We start from the raw sequence: 15,146 nt of genomic DNA on the forward strand, positions 1-15,146 counted from the left end.
TAGTATTCTTCTGATATTAAGTTCCAAGCCCAAAGTTATGCTTTTAGTTAAATGTAGAGTGCCCAAAATTTCTGGATGTGCTCAACAGCATCTGTGGGCAACAGAGCCTTCTCTTGGGTTTTCTGCGCTGCCTTGAGCATAGATAACCATGAAGCCACAGAGGTTACAACACTCCCCCTCCACTTCCTTCCCCGTACCATTGGTTGGTCTCTAGACCCTCTGTGTTAATGCCCAGGTCAGGGGTTTCCAGCCCAGTTAAAATGGGACCAGGAGGGTCAGGTGGTTGCCCAGATGGGTCACTGTCACCTCCACAGCTTCCACTGTGGCCTGAACGAAGGTGGTCCTTGAGTGTCTGTTTATAGCGGAAGCTCCTGCCACAGTAGGAGCAGGGGTAGGGCCGTTCGCCTGTGTGGATGCGCTGGTGTTTCATGAGGTGGTGCTTGCGGATGAAGCTCTTGCCACAGTGAGCACAGCTGAAGGGCCGCTCACCAGTGTGCAGCCGCCGGTGGTTCAGCAAGTGCTCCTTGCGCATGAAGCTCTTACTGCAGTCAGTGCACGGATAAGGGCGCTCGCCTGTGTGGATCATCTGGTGGCGGATCAAGGCCGAGTGGCCATTGAAGTCGATGCCACACTGAGGGCAGGAGAAAGGGCGTTCCTGTGCGTGGCCGCGCTGATGGAGCAGGAGGCTGATCTTCAGACTGAAGCTTCTGCCACACTGGGTGCAGCGGAAGGGCCTCTCGCTTGCATGAGCATGGCGGTGGCTGGTGAGGCGGGCCTGGTCAGCAAAGCGTTTAGGGCAATCAGGGCAAGGAAAGGGACGCTCAGTGCTATTATGGACCCGCAGGTGGTAGGTGAGTCTGGATGGGTGAGTGAAAGTCCTAGCACAGTGGGGGCAGGTGGGAGGCGTCTCCCTGGCACGGTCTTGAGAGCTACTGCTAAGGCTGGCTTTAGGACACTGGGCACAAGCTGAGGGGTGCTCACCAGCGTGGCTACACTGGTGGGTGAGCAGCATGTCTTGGCTAAGACTCTTGCCACAGTGGTGGCATGAAAACACCTGTTCCCCAACTGGAGGTGGAAGAGGGTAGCTACCTAACTGAGTAAAAGTCACTTGTCCCTCAGAGGCTTCAGGCAGGTCAGTGGCTGGATGTCCAAAAGGTGTCATAGGCGCAGACTGTTGGTTTTTGAAAGCCACATCTGTGAAAGCATCCTTTGCTGCTGGTGGTGGTGGCGGTGGTGACGAGGTGACTGGAACCTCAGGGCACAAAGCGAGGCTTTCTGCTTTGATGACAAGCTCTTCCTCTGAAAGAAAGGACTCAAGAGTTACACCTAGCAACACTTAACTTGTCTTACTAGCAGCTCCTGTGTCCTACCCACCTCTGACTGCCCTAAACGCTTAATCTGCTTCAGATAAGAAACTCAGAGGGGGTTGTGACAATAAACAAGGCATCTGTAGTCCCTGCGCCAAGTCCTGAGAGTCGTTAATACTGTGCCTCTCTGAAGCTCTTGGTTTTGAAAAAGAAAAATCTTGGCATCAATCTTCCCACAATATTTTCATTATGTTTCATCTCTGCTCACGAGTTTTGTGTTGGTGTTGTGACAAAGCTTCCAATCACGTATTTCTCCACTCCAACTTCTTCTTATCCTCTCCAGAACCAGCGGTTTTCCCTGTAAATGCTGCACAGGATTCTGCTTCTGCGACTTTGTTCATTCTGCCCTCCCTCTGGTAGGATGCTTCCCCTCTTTCCCTGTCTTCCTAGATTATATCTGGCCATATCAGCCCAAACTTCTGAGATCTAATGCTAGATTAACACTCTTCCTAAGGCCTCATCTGAATATCAAACATGTCAGCCATCTCATTCACCCGTGACACTTAACAACAGGCATGCCTAGTATTGTTATGTGTGTCCTCCATGTAAGCTTCTCGAAGGGCAAAAACACCTTATTTCCAAGAGGCTGGAAGAATACAGGGCCCAGAAGGCATGAAAAGGTTGCATGGGTTGAGAAAGTGATAAATGATCAAGTGCTTTAACTCAACTGACAAAATATAGATAGTGCTAAATATCTTGCCAGGTATTTTTGATTCTTCCCCCTTTGTTTTACCTTTCATTAAAGGACGGCTTTTAATCAACATCATGCCTCCCCAGTGCCATTTTTGTCATTATTGCTTGTCTCTCTCCATCCCACTCATTTTTGTCCATTCTTTCTACGTGATCTTAAAATGTTCTTCTGCCTTTCCCTGTTCTCATACTTTTAGTTCACCTGTATGTACTTGCTTGTCTTCCTCTGGAAGACAATTTTGACTCTGGATTTAAAATTTGTATTAGCAACATTTTCATTTTTTTAAAGATTATTTTTATGGGAAAAGCAGATTTACAGAGAGAGAGAAGGAGATGGAAATATCTTCCATCCACTGGTTCACTCCCCAAATGACTGCAATGGCTGGAGCTAAGCTGAACCAAAGCCAGCAGCCAGGAGCTTCTTCTGGGTCTCCTATGTGGGTGCAGAGTCCTAAGGCTTTAGGCCGTCCTCTACTGCTAACCCATGCAAAAACCAGGGAGCTGGATGGGAAGTGAAGCAGCCAGGATACAAACTGGTGCCCATATAGGATCCCGATGCTTGCAAGGTGAGGAATTAGCCATTGAGCCATCGTGCTATCATGCCAGGCCCTCAGTATTATTTCTGATTTGAGCATATATGGCCGTTTTTGGTTTTGCATCTTCCTATTGTCTCACTTTTTTTTCTTCTGCAAGCCCACGTATTTCACCTGCTACTGCAGTCACTGCTAGCGTGACCCAGATCTGGATGTGAATATGTCTTTAACTGACCACTCACCAGCAAAGGTGTTTTTGTATAGGTCACTCTCCTTGGACTCCTGTGGGGCCACAACCTGAGGCTCTTCCTCTTGTTTAATCCAAGACAGAATATCTGACGTTGAAATACCAGGCTCTATTTGTGAGGAAAAAGGAGAATGGCCTTCAAGGACTTGAATCTGAAGGTGAAATAATCATGTTGGTTTGTAAAACACTAAAATGTTCACACATATTCATTTTTAATTCTCGAAATGAACCAACCTTTAACAAAATGTATACAAACTTCACAGAACTAGTGGAAAACAAAACTACATTTACATATGTTTACATGTTCTACTCTACTTCCACTTAAAAACAAGTCATTTTTATTTCAGAGATGACAACCTAAAACTTCCAATTAACATACCTTTAATTTCATTAATGCTTTCTGGTAAAGATGTAACGATTTATTTGAAAGGCAGAGAGACAGTGAGAAAGAGAGAGAGAGAGAGAGAGAGAGAGAGAGAGAGAGAGACACGGATCTTTCACCTGCTGATTCACTCCCCAAATGGCCAGGGCTGGGCTGGGCTGAAGCCAGCAGTCAGGAACTCCATCTGGGTCTCATGGGTAGCAGGGGCCCAGGCACTTGGGCCCTCTCTGCTGCTTTCCCAGGTACATTAGCAGGGAGCTGGGTTGGAAGCAAAGAAGCTAAGCTGGAATACGGGAAGCTGGTGGTATTATCAGCAGCTTAACTCCTGCACCTTAACATCTTCTACCTCACCAGTCCTCTGAACGTTGAAAATATTTTCATCCTTTTCTCTCATAGGAGATTTATCCAGGTTTACCACATGGTAGCAGGGACTCAAACACTGGGCACCTCCTGCTGCTTTTACCAGGTCATTAGTTGAGAGCTAGACTGGAAGTAGAGCAGCCAGGACATGAGCTGACATCCATATAAGACGGTGGCGTTGAGCCAGGACATGAGCTGACATCCATATAAGACGCTGGCGTTGAGGCCACAATGCCAGTCCCTCTGACAGGGTTTCCTAATAGACATCCAGAACGTGAACCTTCCAGTGATTAAAATTGACTTATAAAATATAGTATACTTCTTTTCAATAATTGTCTGAATGAGCTACTGCTCTAGAAGTCTCCAAATGAGATTTCAAGTGGTTTTGACTTTTTGTTGGTTTAACATCACAAATTCTGAATCTTATATATTTAATTAGTTGCAAACTATTGCAGTTATCATTTTTATTTTTAAAGATTTATTTATTTCTTACTGGAAAGGCAGATACACAGAGGGGAGAAGAGACAGAGAGAAAGATCTTTCATCCACTGGTTCACTCTCCAAGTGGTCGCCATTGCCAGACTTGAGCCAATCCGAAGTCAGAAGCCAGGAGCTTCTTCTGGGTCTCCCATGCAGGTGCAGGGTCTCCCAAGGCCTTGGCCCATCCTCAACTGCTTTCCCTGGCCACAAGCAGGGTGCTGGGGGGAAGTGGAACAGCCAGGACAAAAACCAGCGCCCATATGGGATCCTGGCAGTTGCAAGGCGAGAATTTAGCAATTAGGCTAGCACACCAGGCCCTTTCTTTTTCTTTTTAAAGATTTATTTGAATGACAAAGAGAAAGAGAGAGAGAAGGGGGGAGAGACAAGTGGGGAGAGAGAGAGATCATCCATTTGGTTTATTATTCAAATGGTTACAACAGCTGGGGCTGGAGCAGCTAAAGCCATGAACTCATCCTCATCTCCCATGTCTCCCATGTGGATGGGAATAGAGCAGCTGGGACTGCAGCTGGCACTCCAGTGTGGGATGCTGAAGTCGTAAGCAGTGGTTTAACCTGCTGTGCCGAAGCACTGCCCCCATGGTTCCTCTTTCTAATGACCCCCTCTGGCCAGTGGGAGCCCTTGCATTACATCCTTTTCACAAACCTCAGATGTCTCATTTCCTTCACTTCCAGGGACAAACCATCCCAGGCTTCTCACATTTCTTGCCTCATGCTGACATTCAGTGATCTCTTTAAACAATGGAATCTATAATAAATTATATGGCTGAAAACTGTTCATCAGTTATCACTGCTTCTAGTACTTTGATTGGATAAAGCTAAAACATATATTTAAGAAAATGAGTGTTACGAATACATATTAGCATTTGATTCATGTTTACAATTCTAGTGTGTAAATCTTGTTTTTAATTTTTTAAAAGATTCTGGTTTTATTTATTTGAAAAGTAGAATTATAGAGAGAGAAAGAGAAAGAATATGAATGAATCTTCCATGTGCTGATTTACTCTCCAAATGACTGCAATGGCAGGGCTGGACCAGGCCTAAGGACTTGGGCCATCTTCTGCTGCTTTCCCAGGCACATCAACATGGAAATGGCTTACAAGTGGCGCAGCAGGGACTTGAACTAGTGCCCATCTGAGATGCCAACATCACAGACTAACCTATACGTTGGTCCCAATTCTACTTTTTTTTTAAGATTAATTTATTTTTACTGGAAAGGCGGATATACATAGAGGAGGAGAGACAGAGAGGAAGATCTTCCGTCCGATGATTCACTCCCCAAGTGACCGCAACGGCCGGTGCTGAGCCGATCTGAAGCCGGGAACCAGGAAGCTCTTCCAGGTTTCCCACACAGGTGCAGGGTCCCAAGGCTTTGGGCCATCCTCGACTGCTTTCCCAGGCCACAAGCAGGGAGCTGGATGGCAAGTGGAGCTGCAGGGATTAGAACCGGCGCCCATATGGGATACCGGCACTTTCAGGGCAAGGACTTTAGCCGCTAGGCCACGCCGCCAGGCCCCCCAATTCTATTTTTTATAGAATTATTTTTTTGTGGGGCCAGCTCAATGGCTCACCTGGCTAATCCTCCACCTCAAATGAGACAGCCTTTATGGGTGCTGGTTTATAACTCAGCTGCTCCACTTCCGATGCAGGTCCCTGCTTATGGCTTGGAAAAGCCGCAGTGGTTAGCTGAAGTCCTTGGGCCTTTGAATTCACCTGGGATATCCAGAAGAAACTTCTGATTCTTGGCTTTGAATTGGCTCAGCTCTGGTCATTGCAGCCATTTGGGGATTGAACCAGTGGATGGAAAATTCTCTGTGTCTCCTCCAACTGCTTTTCAATTAAAAATATATACATCTTAAAACAAAGCATGCTTTATCTTACCAAATAGCTAATGCTTCTGCCAGAATATAATTAATAACCTTTTCCATATGATTTATTTGAAGAGTAGGGAAATTTAGAGGTAGATTCTCCATCTGACAGGTTACTCCTTCAATACCTCCAAAAAGCAGGGCTGGGCCAAGCTGAAGCCAGGAGGTAAGAACTCACTCTGGGTCTACCAGTGCATGGTAGGAACCCAAGCATCCGTACCATGATCCACTGCCTTCCCAGTCAATGTGAGGTGGGTCTCAGCAGAGGAGCCAGGACTTCAATTTTCAACGCAATAGGGGATGTGGCCATCCCAAATGGTGCCACAATGCTTGCCCCTTCAGCCTTAGATGTGAGCTACCGAGGTAGTGACAGCATTTGGCAAGGTAATTCCTAACTGTTGTTACACTAAAAATTTTTCATAGTTATATTTGAAAGTCAGATTTACAGAGAGGAGAGACAGAGATGGAGAATGGAATGTTCCACCTGTTGGTAACATAAATGGTGGCAATGGCTGGAGCTGAGCTGATCCAAAGTCAAGAGCCAGGGCTTCTTCCAGGTTTACCATGTGGGGCAAAGGGGCACAAAATCTTGAGCCACCCTCTACTGCTTTCCCAGGCCATAAGCAGGGAGCTTGATGGGAAGTAGAGCAGCCGGCACACAAGTACAGCATATGGGATGACAGTGCTTACAGGCAGAGGATTAGCCTGTTGAGCCACTGCATTGGCTCCCTTCCTTTCTTTTTTTCTTTTAAAGATTCATTTATTTTTATTACAAAGTCAGATATACAGAGAGGAGGAGAGACAGACAGGAAGATCCTCCGTCCGATGAGTCACTCCCCAAGTGACTGCAACGGCCGGTGCTGTGCCGATCTGGAGCCAGGAGTCAAGAACTTCTTCCAGGTCTCCCACACAGGTGCAGGATCCCAAAGCATTGGGCCGTCCTCAACTGCCTTCCCAGGCCACAAGCAGGGAGCTGGATGGGAAGTGGAGCTGCTGGGATTAGAACCGGCACCCATATGGGATCCCGGGGCGTTCCATGCGAGGACTTTAGCCGCTAAGCCACGCCGTCGGACCTGGCCCCCTTTCTTATATTTAAATAAATGCTCATGATCCACTCAGAATCTACTTTAGAACCGAATGTGTCTAGAAGCCCCTGAGTCCTGTTTATTTTATCTTAGACCATTTTTTCCTCCACAAAATGGGGATAAGGGGTGGATTCATTTTCCACTTACCTTCGCTGGGGACTGCAGGAATCTCACTTCCCTCTGGCCCTGCCCGATTCTCTGTATTATGTTCTCCTTGTGGCTGAATCTGTGCTAAGACATCAGGCTGATTCATGGCATAGTCTAGGAGAAACAAAAGGGAGAGTGGGGTTGCCAAAGGGAGAAATACACATGTCCAGCCTGAGCTCGGTCTTTGAGATCCAGAGTGCCAGGGACTTTCTTTCTGATTCCACGTCATTTCACCCCATCTATCTACCTCCCCATATGGCTGATACCAATTAAGGAAAGGAGGTAAGAGAGTCAGTGAGCAGGAAAAGCACATGTTCTATTACCATTGCCTGTTAGCTTCTTGGAGTATGCAGTGTGCCTCAAGAGGAAGCATTCAAATTCTATTTCAGTGAAGGATAACCCAGGGAAGGTACATGTTACACCAGAACTTTATTCTATGTCCTGGCATCTGGTGAAAGGAGAAATCCCCATTTCCTATGTGACAACTGTGACTGGGTCAGCTTTGGCTTGCACCAGAGTAAGTAGTGTGGGGAGACAGGAAAGAAGAATAGATATTGCTTGGAGACCTCTGGGAGTTGTCATCACTTCAAAGGGTGCCAACTCAGCCTCACCCATGGAGATGAGAGACTCGCAGTTGCCCTTCATGATATTCTTATAAAGCTCCTTTTGCCATTCTTCTAATTTTTCCCACTCTGGAGTGGAGAAGTAGATGGAGACATCATCAAACGTCACAGGCACCTACAATTACAATCACACACAGATCAGCCTTGCCCGCCACGATCTGGTCAGTCAGTAAACCTTCCCCTGCCCTCATCTTTCAGCATTTTATCTTATAAAAGAGGCGGTAACAAATATTCTAAATATCTCTGAAATTATTTGATTCCCATTTGCCATACAAACAATCCCCAATCCGGACACTTATGCATACAGCCTATAGCTGGTACCATTTCTTTCAGCATGGCCTCGGTGTCCGGCTGCTGGTGCCTCAGGCCCTTGACGGGTCATGGGGGCAGGAACCTCCTGAGAAGGCTCACAGCAGTGCCCAGCGGGAAGACAGCCACGGACGAGGCAGGAGCACAGCCCAGTGATTCCCTGCATGCCAGCCCGCCCCAGAAGCAGGGGCAGGCACCACGGAAAATGGTACCATTTCTTCAGGCACATTCAAGTCTTTTAGCTACAGCAAGAAAATATGTATGTACTCTCATGAACTGTCTTTGCTCTAAGAACCAGAATCCCATACGGGTGCCAGTTCATGTCCCACTGCTCCACTTCCCATCCAGTTCTCTGCTTGTGGCCTGGGAAAGGACTAGAGAATGGCCCAAAGCCTTGGGACCCTGCACACACATGAGACACCCAGCAGAAGTTTTTGGCTCCTGGCTTCAGATCAGCTCAGCTCCAGCTGTTGCGGACAGCAGATCTTCCTGTCTCTCTTTCTCTCTGTAAATCTGACTTTTCAATACAAATAAATTAATTAAATATACATATATATATGTCTGTATTTGTACTTTAAGATTCAGGCACAACTCTGTTATGAGCAAGTTACAGTTCTCTAAGTATCCTATGCTTTAAAATAAGTAAAGCATTCAGAACAGTAAATTTTAAGTAAATTATCATACAATAAATTTACAATTACTATTGCTCCTAATTTCTCCTTTACTAAGCTCTGTCATCATTTTCCTGTCAAGGCACCCTGCATCTATTTGTCTCCACTTCAACTACTGCTACCCCCATCAGGGCACCCTTGTCTCGGCTACCATCATAGCTGCCCTTTCATTTTCTACTAGTGTCCTTATTTTTAAAAAACTACCTTTTTACGCAAGACAGTGTACTCCCAACTTCCGGTTTGCTCCCCAGATGCCCAGGGACAAAGCCAGAAGCCAGAGAACCCTATTCAGATCTACATGGATGGCAGAAATCCAACGCCCTGAGCCATCACTATTGCCTCCCAGGGTCTGCACTGGCAGGAAGTGGGAGTCAGCAGCCTGAGCCAGGCTTCAGACCCAGACACTCCAGAGTGAGATGTGGGTGCCTGAACCTGTCTTCGCCACCAAGTTAGTCTAGACTTCATCCGAGTCTTAACCAGTCCACCTTGACCCATCTTCCACAAAGCAGCCAAAGTGATTTTTCCAAAGTATGTAACTAATGCTTCACCAATTTCTTCTCATTCCAATTAGGTGAAAAATACAAATTCCTTTCCTTGGTCTTCTGCCCTACCTCAGTGGTTCACAACCCTCTTCATATGCTAGAATTTTCCTTGCAGTTTAAAAATTATTCATTCTTGGTACCCCAGATACAGAAAAAAACCCAAACAATAATAATAACGTGGAAACAAAGGTCTTACCCACTTTCCTGTAGCCCTTGACCCTTTGTGCCCTATCGAATTATGTAAAGCATGTCAAAATAAAATAATTACCAAAAAATTATTCATTCTTGGGCTTTATACTGAACCTATGATTTCAGAATCTCTAGGTGTGATATCCATCAATTAAGGGCTGAAGAAAACCGCCCTGAATGATCTGGCCCTCACCCATGTCTCCTCACCATGCTTCTACTCACTAAGGCACACCAATGAGCTGGTCTCACTGCTACACTGTTACAAATGTGTTTGTGCCTTAGGGTCTCCGCACTGGCTATGGATGCTGCCTGGAAAGCTCTTCTTCAGATCTTCTCACAGCTGGGTTTTTTCCCATCATTCACCTTTGGCTTAACAGAAGCTCTTTTATAAGAACTTCCCTTGGCATCTGATTAATAATAAATCACCAGATAGCAAGACAGGCATACCTGGAAACTAGCTGCCTTCAAAGTTGGCTTCCATGGCTTTAGAATAATCTTTATGTGCTTTTCTTTATTAACTATTTCCTCTATGAGGATGGGGTCCTAGCATATTTCTGGAAAGGTGCTAAAGTACAGGATCTGTTAGTGCTAGACCCCTGAGTAATCCCAAACCTCAAATTAACCGTTCGACTATATATTTAGCTTGCTCTCCCCCTAACTTTTTCACCAAAATTAACAAATTCAAGTTAATTGATTTAAATGATAACTTAGTCTGCTTAACAAGTTTCCAGTGACTCAGGAAGAATGGGCAGGAAAAAGGAAAAGCGAAGAAAACTGACTACCAAATGGCCAACACTGGTTCGGAAGGAATGTTCTACTTTGAGGCTTGACACTCTAAATGCACAGTAAAGAGAAAAGAGAAGGCTTCCCAAATAGAAAAACAGGAAAGACCATCAGCCTAAGCCACTTCAAGAAATCTGAAAAGGAAATGAACCTAACTGGCTGAGCTATCCCCTGGCACTAAGGCAAGCTCTAGCAGCACCGTTCCACAGTAGAAGTGAGGCTGTTACCTTTGGGATATCTCCTTTAATACCTGGAGGCAGCCGCAGGATCCAGAAGTTCCTGTTTCTTAACAGGTTCTCCAAGTTCTCCAGTCGCCTCTGCAGCAGTCCATACTCTTGCAGCAGGGTCCCCAGAATGGCCCACTTGCCATCCAGCTGGTTCCCAAGCTCTGTCACCATCTTCTCACAGCTGGCTAGCTTCTTTTCTGCTGTCCCCGTCCGGCCTTCCAGGTGTAGGAGTCGCCGGCTGTGGACATCCACCTTCCGTTCTATAGCCTGAACAGCTGCCACCACGGTCCACAGCGAGATGGCTGCTGTCTGCAAGTGTGCTTCACTTGCTGCTGGGGGTGTAGGGAGAGAAAGGGGCTGTAGGGGCGTAAGGCACTCAGAGTCCCACTCAGAAGTCTGTGAAGCAGAGATGGAACAAGACACTGAGTGTTAAAAGGCATACTCATTCCAAACTAAACGCAAATTAGAAAGTCTCAACGGTCCAGCTGTGAGGAACCCAAATATAGCTTTGGTGCTGCCTGCCTCAGTTTCACCTTTCTGGAGTTTATTTCCATCAAAAGCTAACAGTACTCCTTTGATAGCTTGGATCAGATAGTGCAGTCTGACGGGCCAGTGTTGGGGTGTAGCCTGTGATCACCTATACCAGAAGGCCAGTTTCAGTTCCCGCTGCTCCACTTCTAATATAGTCCCCTCCCTCCTGAAGGGGCTCTGCCAGTGTTGTGGGATACCGAGACGAAGCTCTGGGGCGCCTGGTTCAGGCCTGGCTCAAGGCCTGGCCTTCACAGCTTTTCGGAGAGTGAACCAGCAAATGAATGCTCCCTCTAAGTATCTCCCCCTCTCTTTGTACCTTCATCTTTCAAAGAAACAAAATAAATAGATTTTTAAAAATCTGGCATAATTCCCGATTTGGGCTCAAAGGCTCAGGCTGCTGCCACTTTATCTTTGGAAAAAGTTAAAATGCTGAAGTCCTTGCTGCCTTTACTGAATTCAGTGCCCTGTGACAAAGCTCTTAGAGATGTAATCTGGCCTGTCCACTACTCTGTTTTCAACCACAACCATGTCACGCAGTAATAGCTAAATACATTGAAAATGTTCAGTCTGGAGGAAATACGACAGATGTTTTCAAATATGTGAAGGTTATAAAACAGAAGGCACAACAGACTTGTTTAATCTTGAAATGCGTTACTCCAAAAGGGAGCAGAACTAGAACCAACATATGGAAATATTCAAACTTTGGCCCATAATAGTTACTGAACTAGGTCTTTCCAAGAAATTGCAGGCTGTCACCACTGAATTTACTTTGAAACAAAAGACTGGTCTAAAGCGAAGGGATGTCTACAGAGAGGAGGTGGCACCAAGCAGCATCCATAAAGCTGTTTGTCTGAACTTGATAAAAATGATTCCCTGGGTACAGCCTCCTCTCTTCCACCCACTACCCAAGGCTCAGGTCACGTGGCCCGTAATCCTGGATGACTCCATTTGCAACTGGTTTTGCCTTCTTTTCTGGTTGATCACTTCAGTTACTCTCAACTCCTCTTCATTCATGTTCTTTTTCTTTTCTTTTTTTAAGATTTATTTACTTTTATTGCAAAGTCAGATATACAGAGAAGAGGAGAAACAGAGAGGAAGATCTTCCCTCTGATGATTCACTCCCCAAGTGGCTGTAATGGCCGGAGCTATACTGATCTGAAGCCAGAAGCCAGGAACCTCCACCAGGCCTCCCACGCGGGTGCAGTGTCGCAAGGCCTTGAGCCATCCTCGGCTGCCTTTTCCAGGCCACAAGCAGGGAGCTGGATGGGAAGTGAGGCCGCTAGGATCAGAACCGGCACCCATAAGGGAATCCCAGCGCGTTCAAGGGAAGGACTTTAGCTAAAGCCACTGCGCTGGGCCCTCATGTTCTTCTTGACCCTTGCCCATTTGCTCAGCTAACTTCCATCCAGCCTTAGATTGACCTGGTGTAAGGAAATCACCTAACTAAACTGTCAGCATCTACTACCAAGGCCTCTAGCGCAGGGAACTCATGCCACCTGCCATCCTTCCACAAAGCACTCACTATACACTGTCTTCAGCTTGCAGAACATTTAGTCCCAAACCAACCGGCACAAGAATCATTTGGTGATCTCGCTAACATAAAATCTGAATTCAGTAGTTCTGGGAGGGAAATTGAGATGTTACATGAACCAGCCCCTAGCTGAAGCTGACACTGCTGATTTAGGGGACACACAGTGAGTGGTCAGGAGTGTCCAGGGGCAAGGGTTTGGTACAGTGGCCCATTCTTCATAGACACATCTGATGCCATGGTTTGAGTTCCAGCACTACTTACAATTCCAGCTTCCCACTAACATGAACACTGATGGGCATCAACAAAGGTGAGTTACTCAGGAATGTGCAATCCACATAGGAAACTTTGGTTGAGTTCTGGGTTCCTGGTTGTGGCCTGATCCAGCCCTGGCAATTGCAGGCATTTCAGTAAAGAATCAGCAGACGAAAGGATGTGTCTCTTTGTGCCTTTCAAACAAACAAAATCAGTTTTCTAAAAAGATTTATTTACTTATTATTGGAAAGGCAGATTTTCAGATAGGAGAGACAGAAAGATCTTCCATCCACTGGTTTACTACCCAACTGCCCACAAAGGCTGGAGCTGAGCTGATCTGCAGCCAGGAACCAAGAGTCTCTTCAAGGTCTCCCATGAGGGTAAGGGTCCCAAAACTTTGGACCATCCTCTACTACTTTCCCAGACCAGCAGGGAGCTGGATGGGAAGTGGATTAGCCGGGACACAAAGCAAGGCCCCATATGGGATTCCAGTGGTTGCAAAGTGAGGATTTAGCCACTAGGCCACTACATGGGGCCCAAGTAAAACTAGTTTTAAAAAAGGATTGCTCACCGCAGCCCCTCACTCTCCGGAAAGACATGAACTCCTACTTTAAAAAGAAAATTAAGGCAATTAGACCGAAACACTTGTATACTTCTTCCCACATCGGATTTACCAGTAACTTAATCCAGGCTTTTTGCTTCTTCTCCACAGGAAAAAGTTGCCTCTTACTTACAGCTCATCTCTGCACTTACCCTCAAGCCAATTCCTTTTCCTTTTTTGGGGGGTACATTGTTGTTGTTATTTTTAGAGTCCATCTTTTGTGATTCGTTTTGGTCAGATTCACTTATACTGCTCAACACAGTAGCCACCAGCTGTACCAGCCCACTGAGTACCTGTGCCACTAAGATGCTCTGTGAGTATAAAACTTACACCTGACTTTGAAGACTTGGTTTGGAAAAAAAAATGTAAAATTTCATTAATAATTCTGCAATAATGATTATACACTGAAATATTTCAATACATTGGGTCACACAGAGATCATTCAAATTAGTTTCATCTATTTCTTTTGCGTTTTTAAATGTGATTACCGGAGAATTTTAATTTATGTGTGGCTTCCGTTCTATTTCTGTTGAACAGGACAAAAGCATCCCTAGTATCTTTAAAAACAAAAATAAAAAGCAGGCCCAAGGGTGGAGACGGCATTTCTCTGCCTAGTGTTCTCAACTCTGTTCTTTCCTCCTCCCTCACACCTCAGGGGGCCAGTTGGCTCCCGACCTACTAAAATGGCAGTCCCTTGAGGTCGCCTAAGAGTCCTCCGAGGTGGCAAATCCCAGGGATACTTCCAAGTCCTTCTGTTCCTGCTGCTTGGCAATGACCGTGTAGCCGCCCGGTCACGGACGGCCCGCGGGGCCCACCGCAGGCCTCCCGTAAACAGAGGCCAGCTCTGCACCGGTCATCCCCCCCAGCAAGCGGGGTCCCCGGGGCGCCTCCACACACCGGCCAGAGGCAGGGTTTGGTGACAGTCGCGAGAATGGCTGACGGATGACAACAGCACCCCGACCTCACTTCCCCGTTTCAGCAGCTGTCGCGTGGGGGGGCCCCTCTCGGCTGCAGCCCTGCACCTGCGCGGCCTCACACCTGGAGGCCACCGGGCACCGGACGAGCGCTCACCCTCGGCGTTCCGTGCCGAGTCCTCCCCTCCCGGCCCCCGGCTGCCGCGGAGCCCAGGGCGACAGGCGACGTGGCCGGTGGCGCCCGTGCGTCGCCGCTGCCGGTGGCCTTCCCGCCCTCCTTCCTCCCTGGGGACTCAGGTCCCCGAGACCCTCCCGACTGCCAGGTCACCCTTACCGGAGCCGGGGCCGCCTCGGCCATGGCTCTGCGCTTGCTGACCGGGGCTGCAGAGTCGCCTCCGCCGCCGCGCACAGGCCCGGCTGCCTGCTCCTCTCCGGCCCCGCACCGCCTTCCCCGCGCAGACGGGGGGTCGTGCGCGGCTGCCCGGCCTCAGGACGCGCAGGGAGGTGACCTAGAGCGCAGGCGGGCAGACGACCCGCAGTGTCGGACTGCGACGTCAGAGCAGGTTGGGCCACGCTCCGGCCGCAGCGACCCCTCAGCTGGCGCTTTGTGGGGAGCCGCGCCGGCCTAGACGCGCCGTCCGGCCGCAGTGCCCAGTGCGCCCCCTGCCGGCCCCCGCGGGCAGCGCCGCCCCGCCCGGCCCCGCGCCCTGTCCGCGCAAGGTTTGCTGTGGAGCCCACGTGAATTCTCTTTTCTCGAACTTACCCGAGGAAGGCTCCACAGATAGTCATTTAAGGCC

The 15,146-nt window shown here is 47.7% G+C and overlaps 1 protein-coding gene across 1 annotated transcript; it reads right to left on the minus strand.

Annotated features, from left to right (window-relative positions):
* Positions 1-47: 47 nt before the first annotated feature.
* Positions 48-14,728, minus strand: ZNF398 (zinc finger protein 398). The gene is made up of 6 exons (XM_004594441.4): positions 14,684-14,728; positions 10,521-10,916; positions 7,788-7,914; positions 7,177-7,290; positions 2,833-2,946; positions 48-1,299 (listed from the first exon to the last, which is right to left on the minus strand). Exons 1-6 carry the CDS (start codon positions 14,705-14,707, stop codon positions 164-166), a joined length of 1,911 nt encoding a protein of 636 aa, XP_004594498.2. The 5' UTR covers positions 14,708-14,728; the 3' UTR covers positions 48-163.
* Between the last annotated feature and the right edge of the window lie 418 nt (positions 14,729-15,146).

This window comes from Ochotona princeps, chromosome 25 (assembly GCF_030435755.1).
Source record: "Ochotona princeps isolate mOchPri1 chromosome 25, mOchPri1.hap1, whole genome shotgun sequence".
NCBI lineage: Eukaryota > Metazoa > Chordata > Mammalia > Lagomorpha > Ochotonidae > Ochotona > Ochotona princeps.

Excerpts from the sequence above, each read along its gene's own strand:
- ZNF398 (XM_004594441.4), bottom strand. The coding sequence starts at position 14,707 with ATGGCCGAGGCGGCCCCGGCTCCG. Across the intron at positions 10,917-14,683 it reads CCGAGGCGGCCCCGGCTCCG|ACTTCTGAGTGGGACTCTGA; the intron begins GTAAGGGTGACC and ends TCTGCTTCACAG. Across the intron at positions 2,947-7,176 it reads TCCTGCAGTCCCCAGCGAAG|AGCCTGGTATTTCAACGTCA; the intron begins GTAAGTGGAAAA and ends CCTCACAAATAG.